This window comes from Protopterus annectens, chromosome 1.part1 (genome assembly GCF_019279795.1).
Source record: "Protopterus annectens isolate FY-2018-M chromosome 1.part1, PAN1.0, whole genome shotgun sequence".
NCBI classification, from domain to species: domain Eukaryota; kingdom Metazoa; phylum Chordata; order Ceratodontiformes; family Protopteridae; genus Protopterus; species Protopterus annectens.
Window position 1 is genome coordinate 529207412 of NC_056726.1, and position 13556 is coordinate 529220967.

Here is a 13556-nt window from a genome sequence, read left to right on the forward strand (position 1 = left end):
AAACTTTTTCATCAGTGGCTTAAAAGGTTGCATATTTAGAAAGTTGTAAGTTCTAGCCCCATAGATTAATTTTATTTACTTAACATTTGTTAACCAGCAAAGTCTGATTTGGAACGTAGCCAATTTTCAGCAGAGGCCCGGGGAGAAATGCTCCAGATGCACATCTTTGAACATGGAAGGAAATCTGAGCACCCAGAGGAAACCCATACAAATGAAGGGAGGACATGCAGACTCCACACAGAAGGCACTCCAGCCAAGAATCGAACCAAAGAACCTCTTGCTGTGAGGCAAAAATGCTACCGCTGCACCACTGTGCAGACAGATACAAGGACTCATGTCCTAACACGACAGTACAGCACAGCATGAGGAGAGAGGGTCTGGCTACACTCCAGAGGTTTCATCTTTTGGAAGGGATGCCAAATTGAAAACACCTCTGCTTGAGTTAATGGCAGTCAGATACTAATCATTTTATTACTGATAACATTACGGAAATGTGAGTCCCAGTACTCTGTCAATTTTTTCACCATTTATAAACGGTTGCATCACCAAAATAATTCAACATAATAAAATGAAAATTTCAGAGAATGAAAGTGGGGAAACTAACAAAATTATCTTTGAGCATGCTCTTAACTTCATTTAAGAATGAAATAGCTGCATTTTGAACATGAACAAAAACGTATTAATTTCCATCATTTTTTCAGCTGCAACACTGATGACTGAAAAACAACCTCGCGTTCACACTGAAAGTGCAGTTGTATTAGCAACTTGTCACAGCAGACATCTGAGTAGAGGATCACCTTTGAAGTCATGTTGCTTAGCTATGGCAGACTTTCTGAAGTCTGCATCTAACCTGGTCCAACATTAACTACTTTCTGTGACATCCCCACAGGCATAGCTCCTCCTTGTCTGACAGCGGTCAGATATACAGCTTATGAGGAGAAAACATCCATGCCAATACTCAGTTTTTTATGGCAGAAAAGCATTCTGAAGTGTGCTCTAGTATTCTTGGAATGTTTCTGTCTATTTTTGTTAATGTTGACATTTACTGCTCACATTAATTTGGAAATAACTTAGAGAGACATACTTGCAAGCTTATGGTTTATGTCACAAATCACAGTATGTTTGTGGAAACCTGCTCCCCATTACATGTCACAGACAAATAGCTGGTGGATGCTACTAAATCCACTAAACCCATTCAGAGAAAAAGCCACATCCAGATAGGAGCATCCTAAAAGAGTTAAACTTAGTCCAAGAGAATTCACCACACTGTTACTTTGCAGTCAGCAGAAAAATAATCTGTTAATAGACCTACTGACCAACAAAAAAACTCTACAGAATACTGAAAATGTGAAAATGGCACTTAAATTATTAAGAGAGTGGGTCACTACTTTTGAGACAAGTTACTTTTAGGTCTGGAGTTTGTTTTCCTGGCACTTTAATGTTTTTCTCTCTCTCAGAGTTGAGGGCTTTTTGGAACATGGAGGATGGAGACAGACTGCAGGGGAGAAATGTCTGGGTCTACTAAGTTATATTAAATCACAGCTCACCACAGCAAAAACTGCCAACCATACTATAGTGTCATCTGTCACCTGTAATAACCTTGCAGCTTAAACTGATGTCAGTACTGTATGTACACACCATCTGCACCTAACAATTGTGATCCTAACAGCCTGTCCCAAGGCAGCTGCACCCTTTGCTCCACCCTATTTATTGCTCTGACTGATCACAGCAGTAAGCAAGCAGCATGCTAAGAGTATGCAAAGTGTTATTTCACTCCTTGGCATGGCAGACCTCCCCCCAATATCTAAATACAAGGTTGCACCCCCCCCCCTTGAGCTGGTGAGATTTGGAAGTAGCATTTTTAGAGACGGGGGTATGGAAAACCACCATATGGGGGGCAGCCTTCCTTAAAAAAAAAAAAAAAAAAAAAAAAAAAAAAAACACAACTCAAAACTCAGCAATTTAAAGTAATCACAGTGTTTTTTCTGGACAGCACTAAGGCTGTGCTTGGGATAGCCACAGTGGTGCAGCTGCAGTGTTAATGCCTCACAGGAAGAGGTTCTACTGTTTGATTCTCTGCTGGAGTGCCTTCTGTGTGGAGTCTGCATGTTCTCCCGCCGGTCGAGTGGCGTTCGAAAGACATGCGTGAATGGGCGTGCCTTCACTGAAGGTTGAGTATCGGGCTGGCAACTCTGCACCATAAAAAAATCTACTGCCAATCATTAGCGGACGGGAGTTCCACTGTGGCGACCCCTAACTGGGAAAAGCCAAAAAGACAAACAACAACTAAGGCTGTGCATGGAAGTCTTTTGCCCCTAAACATTTAGCTTCAGTAAGCTGATGCAGACTAGAATGTTTTGCTGGAAGCTAGTTCAGTTTAGATGAGCCATGTTATTCTAGAGTTTACTAAATTGGTAAAGTTATCAGCACTGTGCCAGCATCGTGTATTCCCTACTTAGTTTTACACTAAGTCCTACTACTTACCGCATCTAAACTGCATGGAGAGGAAGTCTATTTTCTCATGCTACTGTCTGACAAACAGCAGCAAAAGAAGGCATTCTTTGAAAATAACCATGACATAAAAAAAATCTCCATGCTATGTACTCCTCCACTCCTACACAACCATACAGACATTTTGCACAGTATTTCTACAGCCTTAGATTTCTCCTCTAAGTGGGCCTCGGAGTTGAGAGAAGTACTCTCCAACAGGATCACCACCCCACCCCCAAAAAATAATAGTACAGAGATGTTTTTCTGACTTTCCGGTCCAAAAGTCACATTTTAAGCAAAAATACGACACAGTAACTCCAATGAATGAGATTCAAAGATACAGTCAACAACACAGTGTGGGGCACGTGAGTATATGTCTACACAGATGCATGTACAGAATTTTTTAAATACTCCAAGCATATTACCTGATTCACAGGCCCAGGCTGATTTGTCTGTCCTGGATGTTGCAAAGGAGGAGCTTGTCTATGTCCTACCGATGGTAACGGGATGTTCATCTGTGCAAATTGGTTCATTCCTGGAGAGAAATATGTTCATCCATTATTGCTAAAAAAAGCTAAAATTATGTCACACAGCACAAACTTAGGTCTTTAAATGGTGTAAATGTCAAGAAGCAAAGTACAAAAACACTGTTTTGGCACTTTAAATACCTTATTTATTTGTTGTTGCCTGTGACAGACCAACTGGCAAGAAAAGTCCCTTTTCAGTGGAGGCCAGGGGAAAAAGCTCCAAATAATGAGAATAAAAATAAATACAGCAATGCTCTAATACACAGGAGTTCTAAGGTGGAGACAAAATAACAGTCTAGTATGTATAGCTCTACTGAAACACTACATTAACAATACAAACATAACAATGGCGTAATGTACAGAATTCCAAGGAAACATATTAATACAAACATCTTTGATGGTATTCAGTTTATCGAACATTAAAATAGTGTAACCTTATATTACAGAACTGAAAAGGAATAGGAGGAGGGGGTGGGTGAAGGTGTTAAGGAGAGATGAGAAGGAAAAAGGGAATTTAGTGAAATTGTTGGGAAAAGGGGATAAATTTGTGGAGAAATCAGAGCCACTACAGTCGTGCAAGCAACTTGTGGTTTGTGTGCAAGGCTGATATAAGCTAGGTGTCTTATACACACGGTAGTAGCTTGTAGGGTTCACATTATTCTAGCGAGGTGCATGAGCACAGCCAGGAGCCAGTTAGGTGTTGTTTTAGTTTGGGCCTAAAGCCTTTTACTTTGTATATTGTTTTTAGTGGAAGTGGTAACATAATAAAAGTTTGGTGATGTAACTAGAATACAAAGCATCTCCTACAGCATTGTTTTACTTTGCAGAGGCCAAAAATTTTACATTGAAGCATAAATCTGCATGGTTTGAATACATGACATTGCTAAAACATACCTCCAAACATGTTCTTTTTTGGATGGCAACTTGAACCTTTTTCAGCAATTAAGCATTATTCCTACATCACAATCATCCAAACTGTAACAAATGTGCAAATCAAAGCACTCCTCCAAGCTTGACAAACAGATGCATTTCACAGAACCAGTGTTTTTATAATTGATGATAACTACACATGGGGGGTTTGGAATTTATAGCAGTGGGTGTGGGGGATTAAATCATTAGTGTTCTACAGTTGAAGGAAAACCGCTTATCTGTGCCATTTGTCACGATCCACATTACTCTGTTAAGATCAGTCTCTTACAAATGGCAAGCTCTGCTACAGTTTTGCCTCCCAAGTCTAGCACACATGTTTTTCAGATATGCGAACATCTACACATCTTGAAGAGGTGCATGACAGGTGACACAAGAAGGCCTTTGTGACTAAATTGCACTATTTTTTTTTTGCCCTGGGGTGAAATGCCTTGTTAAAGACTGCTCATCTCAACTTCATGCTGTATAAAGGGTTCCAATGAGTCATCTTAACCAGGTTAACAATACTGGCCCTCTTCTGACCTTGTAAAGGGAGTCATATACCAATGTAATGTCCATAATCACAAGTCTGGGACTATCTACAACACAATATACAATGCTGGCCTCAGGTTTACAATGGAAAACAACCTGTCGACAACTATAGCTCCTCTGTCTTGCTGCAATCATATCCCTTGACACTTATGATAGGAATAAGGTGTTGCTGTCAGTATTAAATCTGAGCTTATGGTGGTCCAGGTTACCAGCAGGAGTAATGACTCTGTTGAATATGTCAGGCCATTATTTACTGCTTAAATAACTTGTACTTCAGTGATGTCGTGTTTCCACAAAAGTTCAGAAAACACTTCAAATTTATGTAACCCGTAAAGAGATGACATGAGGTAAAGGGGTACAAGAATGAATCCCCTTGCTTAGGTGGTATAAGGAGCTTTCCCCCCTCTTCACATTTATTTTTATTTATCATTTGTTGACCGGGAAAGTCCGACTAGGTTCCACAGAGCCTGTTTTCAGCGGAGGCCCGGGGAGAAATGCTCCAGATGCATGTCTTTGGAATGTGGGAGGAAACCGGAGTACCCGGAGGAAACCCACACGAACACAGGGAGAACATGCAAACTCCACAAAGAAGGCACCCCAGCCGAGAATCGAACCGGAGAACCTCTTGCTGTGAGGCGACAACGTTAATCGCTGCACCACTGTGCCGCCCACATTGGGCTTAAGATTTAAAGTTCTAAGTTTCATAACTTCTTGGAATTGGTCTTCTGTTGAAATGCATATCAATTAGTGGTAACTGTCCTACTATGAAAAATCTGTACGTCTCGCTACATCTGTACATCTGCTGTCAAATCACCCATGTAAGGATATTCCTACATGAATCTAATGGTCTTCTTGCTGACAATGTTTTAATTTTAAAAAAAATGTTTCTTGGTGACTAATATGTAAGAAATGCAAAGCTATCTCAAAAATTTCATCCTACTTAAAATAAGTTCTTGGCTATAATATACACAGTTCCTGAATTAGACCTCCTGTAGTACAACCCTCTTTTACCAAGAGGCTGTCCCCCTTACTTGTGTCGCCTCCTTACTGTATGGGCTCACCAGTGAAGTCCCTAACACTTTATTATTACTCATCTTCCCATCTGCTCTTCTTTTATATCTACAAGTAGACTCTACCTTGTATATAGCCGTTTAATATTTCTGAACTATCCTAACAACTTTCTCAGTCTGCTTCCATAGCCCCCTTTCCTCCTGATTCACACCAAGCCCAACACCAGCTGCAGCCACTAGATGGTGATATTTCATCAATAACGTCCTCTCCATCTTTTTACCTAACACTATCACACACACTATTTTTACTAATGACTGCATATCCCCTTTGCTTTACTCCCTAACAACTTCCTTAATTGCCCTCCATCTCAAAGTAGTCGCATAACCACCAGTACAAAGTACTACTGTCTCGTCCTTTGTCTAAACTTGTCCTTTGTCCCATCACCATATACTTAAATCTAAATGGTAGGTCAGTCGCCCTCTTGGTGTGGCATCTGAGCTCCTTCACTCCTTTTGTCCTAACACAGGCAGTAAACAAGGTACTTGGTCAAGAATAACTATTTTGATATCTCTGGTGCATACCAACCTACTGGATGTTTTGCATGTTCTAGGGTGCCTCTTAAGCAGTGCATGCATTAGCCCTTGTTATACATTTTTATATTTAGCTGTCCTGCTACTCCCTAGTTTTGACCTATCCTGTCTGACCCTACTGGGAGCATTACCTAGTTACTTATTTTCTACTTATCAGTATTGTTTTATCTTTATGTCACTATCAGTGATTTACTTTTTCCTCTTTCCTAGGTTAACAAACACTTTCTACTCCTATCAGGTTCATAGATTGGTACTAGGCTATCAGCCCTAGGGCCTATACAAACCTAGCCATAACAATTCCCTGGCTATTTCTTCCCACACTATTTACTTCCTTGGACACCTGTCAAACAGGGCAACTGACGTGATCCCCGGGGTGAATCCTCCCATCCAATCGTCAAGGTTCCTTTTGAAGAGGACCAAAGAGGCACTCTGCTTGACATGTATGGGCAATCTATTCCAGAGTCTGGGGAGTCTCTGGGTCAGGAACCTATCCCTCCAGCATGTATTGTTTATTGTGATGACAAGGTTTAGATCCCTGGAGCATGTGGCTCTGAAGGATTGGGATTTCTTTAAGTGTAGCATGTCCAACAGCTCTGGGTTTGACATGGCCTTGTATATTAAGCAGAGGTCGCCTCTGAGTAGACGATATGCGACAGAATATAGCTGGAGTTTTTTAAGGCGGTCAGCATAGGGTATCTGCTTTAGGCCTGTGATTCTTTTAGTGAGGTATTTCTGTGGCCTTTCCAGTTGTTGCAGACGTCTTGAGAGGTACATACCAAACGGGGCGTTGTATTCTATAATGGGTCTAATGAGGGATGAGTACAGTGGGACAATGACCTCCTTTTTTCTGGATGAAAAGCCCTTAGTGATGAGGTGTGCCATATAGAAGGATTTCCTGACTGTTGTGGCGATGTGGTTATCGAAGGAGAGACCACTGTCCACCTGTGTCCCTAAGTCTGTTATCACACTTTGTGTTTAGTGTACTGCCACCTATATGGTAATTCACGGGTATATTTTTTTCCCACAGGGGATAACTATACATTTCTTGGCATTGAGCTTGAGCCCATGGCTCTGGCACCAAGCATATGTTTCTGTAAGGCCCTTTTGTAGAGTAACCACAGCATCTGGGGATTCAATAATGGCTCCCAGTTTGCAGTCCTCTGCAAACGTTGTTAGCCAGAGTCCCTTAGTGTTGGCCTGTACTTCAGAGAAGTAGATGCCAAACAAGAGCGGTCCCAGGACTGAACCCTGAGGTACTCCACTTGTCACTTGTCTGGAGCTGGATTTGAAGTCGGCTACTTTTACAGTGTGGGTTCTATCAGTAAGCCAGTTAGAAACCCATTGGGTGACGTACAGATTAATGCCCAACTTAGTAAATTTATATAAGATTCCAGAGTGGGGGATGGTGTCAAAGGCCTTGGCAAGGTCTAGATAGGCTGTATGAACCACCTTACCCTTGTCCATGGCTCTGGAGACTGAGTCGAAGAAGTCAATCAGGTTCAGGAGAAAAGATCGGCCCTTCACGAACCCAAACTGGGTGGGGTCCAGTGTTTGAAGGTTGCCAATGTCTTTGTTTATAAGTTCCATGATAATATGCTCCATGGCCTTGCAGATGAGGCTCGTCAGACTGATGAAACGGTAGTTTCCGGGATCCAAGGTGGATCCCCCCCTTGCGGAGTGGGATAACTGTAGCTCTGCACCACTCAGTAGACACGAAACCTGAGGTGAGGCTATGATTAAACATGACACTTGGGTGAGGTGCCAGTTCATATTGTAGTTCATGTAGTACACAGCCTGAGATGTCATCTGGTCCCATGGATGCTGTATTCTTAGCTTTGGAGAGTGCGTTTTTTTACCTGTGTGGCCATTATTACCGGAATTTGGCAATCTTCCGGTATTGAGATGGGCCATTTAGGGGGTGGGGGGGTAAAGTTGGCACTGAATCGATCTGCCAGGATATTGGCAATATCCTTGGGATCAGTATATTTAATTCCATTCTGTTTTAGCTCAGAGCAGATCTGAGCATTGACATTTAGATTCCTGACATAGTTATAGAATGCCTTGTGGTTGTCTTTGGAATCTTTGGCAATTTTATTTTCGTACCTAGCTTTGGAGGATTTTATGAGGGCTCTCAGTTTCTTACTGAGGCTGGTAAGGGAGTTTTTTGCATCCTGGGATTTTCCTCTTTTCTGCAACAGTTTCTTTCTTTTCTTGTAAAGTTTGTTTATGGCAGGGGACCACCCACTGGCTTCATTTTTTTGGATGAGAGCAACTTGGTTCTATTTGGGATGGCACGATTCATGCATGAGTGGATGTGCTCGTACAGTGCCTTAGTGTAGAATTCAGCAGCTGAGATTTCAGTTCCCGTCTGCATGGGTGTCATGAAGTTTGTCACGTCTGACTTGTGTAGCATGAAGTTGGCTTTGGAGAAGTTTTTTAAGGAGGTTTCCTTACTGGGGGGTGGGGGGTGGGATGTGGATGTTGAGGGTGATTAGCTTATGGTCAGACCTGACTAATGATGGGGTGACCACAGGTGTGGAGCATCGATTTCCCATGTTGGTAATGACCAGGTCTAGGATATTGGAGCCCCTGGTGGGACTATGGATTAGTTGATCCAGGGCGTTGGAATTTATGAATTTCAAGAACCGCTGGGCAAAGGTGTTGGTACACGAGTAGTTTTCCCAATTAATGGCAGGGTAGTTAAAATCACCCAGTATTAGGGTGTTTGGTTCTATCTTAATATTTTTCAGTATGTTTAGAAAGGTGTAGTGAGAATCTTGGGGCATGGTGGGGTGGGGGGGGATCTGTAGCAAGCTACAATTTGGATTGCAGTCTTACCTAGTGTTAGTTGCACCTGGAGAATGTAGAATGTCAGATGCATTGTGGTGGGCATCTAGCCTGGTGGTGTGAATATCCTTGGTGAATATCGACACTCCTCCACCTTTAGTGTTTCGGTCCTGGTTTGGTGGCCGAAAAGTGTGGTAAGAGTTGTAGACTGGTACTGCAGGGGTGCTCTCTTGAGCCTTGAACCAGGTCTCAGTTACTGCACAGGTATCAATGTTCTCCATTTTTAGGAGTACCTCGAGAGAGTGCCTTTTGAGGTTTAGACTTCTAGCATTGAGCAGCATTACCTTCAGATTTTGCATGCTTGTACCTGCTACGGTGGTGGTTTTGTCCTTTGAAGTTTGCCTAAAAAAGGCACTATAGGGGTGGCAAGAGCCTTAGCCAGTAACATGAATCCCAGGGGCGACAGGTGCAGCCCATCTCTGGCAAAGCATCGTGGTCTGTCGATCATGTTGTCCCAGGCAGACAGATACTGGGTCCCCTTTGAATGACACCAGAAGCTTAGCCAATTGTTGAAGTCAATCATTTTGTCCTTATATTGTGGTATCATTCTGGGCGAAGGCAGGACGCTACTCAGGGCTAGGGTCATACCTGCCTGGGCCACGTGACCCGAGAGCTTTTCCATGGCTCTTTTCATGTAATCCAGGGAGGTACGTCTCAAGTCATTCACCCCAACATGGACAATAACAGAGTCATATTTGTACTTGTTGTGGAGTGACTTGAGTGCATGCGTTATGTGGCGGATCCTGACACCAGACAGGCAGCTGACTGTAATTTTCTCCTTGTTCAACCTGGTGAGTGGGACATCAGTGTGCCGGACTACAGAGTCACCTATGACTAAAATGTTAGGTACGTTTGTCTTGTCTTAGGGGCTGTTGCTGCGTGGCACACTGGTGTTGTGAGCTATGTGACACTTTGGTTGTGACTGGTGTTTGTTTGCATTTCAGCTTCAGAGATCCTTGCTGCTTGAGCAGGTTACAGTCAAGGGCCTCTGCATATGTGGATTTAGTGTTGCTATATGTGGGTGTTGGTGGTGTGGGTTTAGAAGGGCTATGTGTTGCTTGAGGTGTAGTGTGGGTGTTAACCTTCTCCTCTTGACTGTCTAGCACAATCTTGGGTGGAGAGAGCTTTGCTTCCATTTTGGCTATGTAAGTGCATCTCTCACAGGTTGTAGTGTTGGGTGGTAGGAGGAGAGGGTTGTCTGTGTACATGAGGCAATTACTGCATTGCCCGAGTACGCCCAGATTCACCAGGTGGACAGGAGAAATCACTGGAAGCTGACCCTTGAACATGTCTGGTTTGGTGCTTTTTTTTTTTTTTTTTGTAAAGTACAGGAGCTGTTTTCCCTTACCTTAGCAAGGTACTTTGCAATTATAGGCTGTTTAGTGCCTATGATTAATTTCTCCTTATTACCAAGACAAGTTGAGTGCTTGTATCAGTTTAAGGCTTCCTAGTGCTTTCCAGCAGGTATTAGAGCAAGTGCTAGTCACAGGGATGCTTAAAAGTTAGATGAAAAAAAATGCACACTGCAGTGTGCACTAGAGAAGTTAGACGAAAGTAGGTAAAGTACAGTTGTGTACACTTACCATAAATGTAGATGTTTCAGTGTATTCACTGTTGCAGTCACTACATTAGGGTAATCTGCTGGCAGGTTGCCCTCAGTCAGCCTGAATTCCAAAGTCTTGGGTCCTGCGTCAGGTTGTCAGGGGTATAAAACAAGCAGCCAACGCCATTTTAGTTTTTCTTGCCCCAGATGTCAGGTGCCCCCAAAAAGGTAGCAAAAAATAGATATATAAACTATATATACATGCAACAATACAAACTTTACCTTCATCTACAAGCAAATACACAACATAGGTTGCAGAAGATAGTGAAGGAAAGAAAAACTCCAGAATAAAAGGGGGATGGCGGGTGGGTAACCTGGACTGCAACAGTGTAAACACCAACATCTACATTTATGGTACGTGTACACAACTGCACTATGTTCTTAGTGTTTCACTGTTGCAATCATTACATTTGGGTAGAATCCCAAAGCTATGGATGGGAGGCTGAAGCTAAACAGCATTAGTGGTGGCTATAAGGCCCTGCAGAACTGCAGTGGCAAAGCCTGCCCTGGACTTGGAGTAGAGAGGCAAATGATGCTTTGCAAAAGTGTGAACAGAACTCCAAGTAGCAGCCTCTAGAATGTCTTTGGTAGGTACTCCTCTAAGAAAGGCTGCTGATGTAGCTGCAGCTCTGGTGGAATGAGACCTAATGCCCTTGGCACAGGTTTGCCATGGTGTAAGTAGCAGAAACAAATGCATTGGCTTATCCACTTTGAAATAGTCTGCTTTGAAATAGCCTTTCCTTCTAATCCTGCAGCATATGTCACTAGTAACTGCTCAGTTTTTCTTACAGCTTTAGTCCTGCTCAAGTAGAATCCTGGCTGGCTGTGTACGTCCAATGAATGCAGAATCCTCTCCCCCTTGTTCTGCGGATTTGGATAAAAGGTTGGCAGATGAATAGTTTGGTTAAGAGCCACACTGGAAACCACCTTAGGCATAAATGAAGGATTGGTCCTCAGAGACACCCTGACTGGGTAAAATATGATAAAAGACTCCACAGCCATGATGGCCTGTAGCTCTGAGACTCTTCTTGCTGAAGTAATTGCTAGGAGCAGAGCTGTTTCCTATGATAAGAACTTTAGATCTGCAGTAGCAGCTCGTTCAAATGGAGGCAGGGTGAGCTTTTCCAACACACAACTGAGGTCTCATGCAGGTATTGGTGATCTTCTGGGAGGCCTTAAATTTTTGGCTCCTCTAAGATATTGCTTTAGTAAAGGATGAGAAAAGACTGGTGGCTCTGTATTGTAATGAGCCGAAATAGCAGAGGCATGGATTTGTACTGATGAGAAAGATAGGCCTTTGTCAAGCATCTCAGTCAAGTATTGCAATATCTGAGGAATATCTGGCTCTGCTGTATCAGTTCCTTGTGCTCGATTCCAAGCACAGAATCTCTTCCATTTATCAGCATAAGATTTTCTAGTACTAGGCTTTCTGGCTTCCAAAATGTCATCCATCACAGCTTTACTGAGAGGTGTTGTTTGTATAACTACATAAATCAGCCATGCTGCCAGGTTCAGTGTTTGGAGCTGATTGTGGAGGATCCGATTGTTTTGCTGGGACAGTAATTGAGGTCTTTGAGGTAAAGTCCAAGCTGGGTATGGAGACAAGTTCCTTAGGATTGGGTAGCAGTATTGGCGTGGCCAGTCTGGGACAATTAATATCATCTTTGGCTTCTTTTGTCTGACTTTTAGTAGGACCTTGGGAAGAAGAGGCAGAGGAAGAAAGGCATAAACGGATAGGTTTTTACAACTGAAGGATAGGGCGTCCACTTTCCATGCTTGTCTGTGATAAGTCCTTGCGCAGAATTTTTTCAATTGATAATTTTGAGGAGAGGCACATAGATCTATGTCCGGGCTCCCCCATTTCTTTGTTATCATGCTGAAGACTTGTGGATCTAGTTTCCACTCGTGAGGGTCCATAAGGTTTCCATAAGGTTTCTGCTTAAGTCGTCTGCCAGAGTATTTTGTTTTCCTGGCAGGAATTGAGCTTGTAGATGTACTTGTAAGTCAAAGCTGTGTCCCACAGTGCCATGGCTAGTCTGGAAAGGGGGTATGAATGCGTGCCCCCCTGCTTGTTTATATACCACATAACCGTGGTGTTGTCTGTCTTTATCAGTAGTTGTCCTGGATGAAGTAAGTCCTTGAAGGCTGTCAGGGCATTTTGAACAGCTTTTTGGTTGATATGCAGATGCATTTGTTTTGAGGTCCATATGCCCTGAATGCATCTTCCCTGCCAGGTAGGCCCTCCCCATGTATAGCCTGATGCGTCTGTTAAGGTTTGGCTGGCAGGGGGTAGACTGAAGGGCCGTCCCATGTTTTGGTGACATGCCTTTTCCCACCATAGAAACTCCTGTTGTAGGCAGGGAATGAGAGGAATCATTGTTTCCAGACTGTGACAATGTTGACTCCATAAACTTTTTAGGTACCACTGAAGTTTCCTTATATGCAGTCTTGCATATGGAATCAGTAGAATGCAGGATGCCATGAACCCCAAAGCCTGCAGAGTTTGTCTTGCAGATAATTGGGTTTTTGTTGCCATCAGTTTGAAGTGAGTAGTCAGTTGCCTTTGTTTGTCTGGCGTGAGGAAAGCCATCTGGGCAGTTGTATTCAAGCTTGCACCCAGGTATGTTATATTTTGTGAGGGCACCAGCTGTGATTTATTTTCGTTTATTGTGCACACTAGGCATGTTAGAAGCCCTTTCACAAACGCCAGGTGCTGAAGAAGAATGCCCTTGTTCTCTGCTTGAATGAGACAGTCGAAGAAGAATGCCCTTGTTCTCTGCTTGAATGAGACAGTCGTCCAAGTAAGGATATATGTGTATACTTCTTTGTCTGCAAATAGCAATTACTGGTGCCAAGCACTTTGTAAAGACCCTGGGTGCAGGAGATAAGCCAAAGGGCAGTGCAGAGAATTGGTAATGCATTAATCCAGCCTTGAAACGGAGGTATCTTCTGCACGATTCCCTTATTGGGACATGCAGGTATGCCTCTTTTAGGTCTAATGTCACCAGCCAAGTATTCTTGCCTAGCATG

The 13556-nt window shown here is 43.0% G+C and overlaps 1 protein-coding gene across 2 annotated transcripts in view; it reads right to left on the reverse strand.

Moving 5' to 3' along the window:
• EP300 (E1A binding protein p300) overlaps window positions 1-13556 on the reverse strand; it is a 1713356-nt gene that overhangs the window by 774250 nt on the left and 925550 nt on the right. For both annotated transcript variants that reach the window (XM_044076495.1, XM_044076487.1), the window contains exon 12: window positions 2916-3025. In XM_044076495.1, the coding sequence (XP_043932430.1) occupies window positions 2916-3025 (110 nt within the window). The remainder of the gene's footprint in view (window positions 1-2915; window positions 3026-13556) is intronic.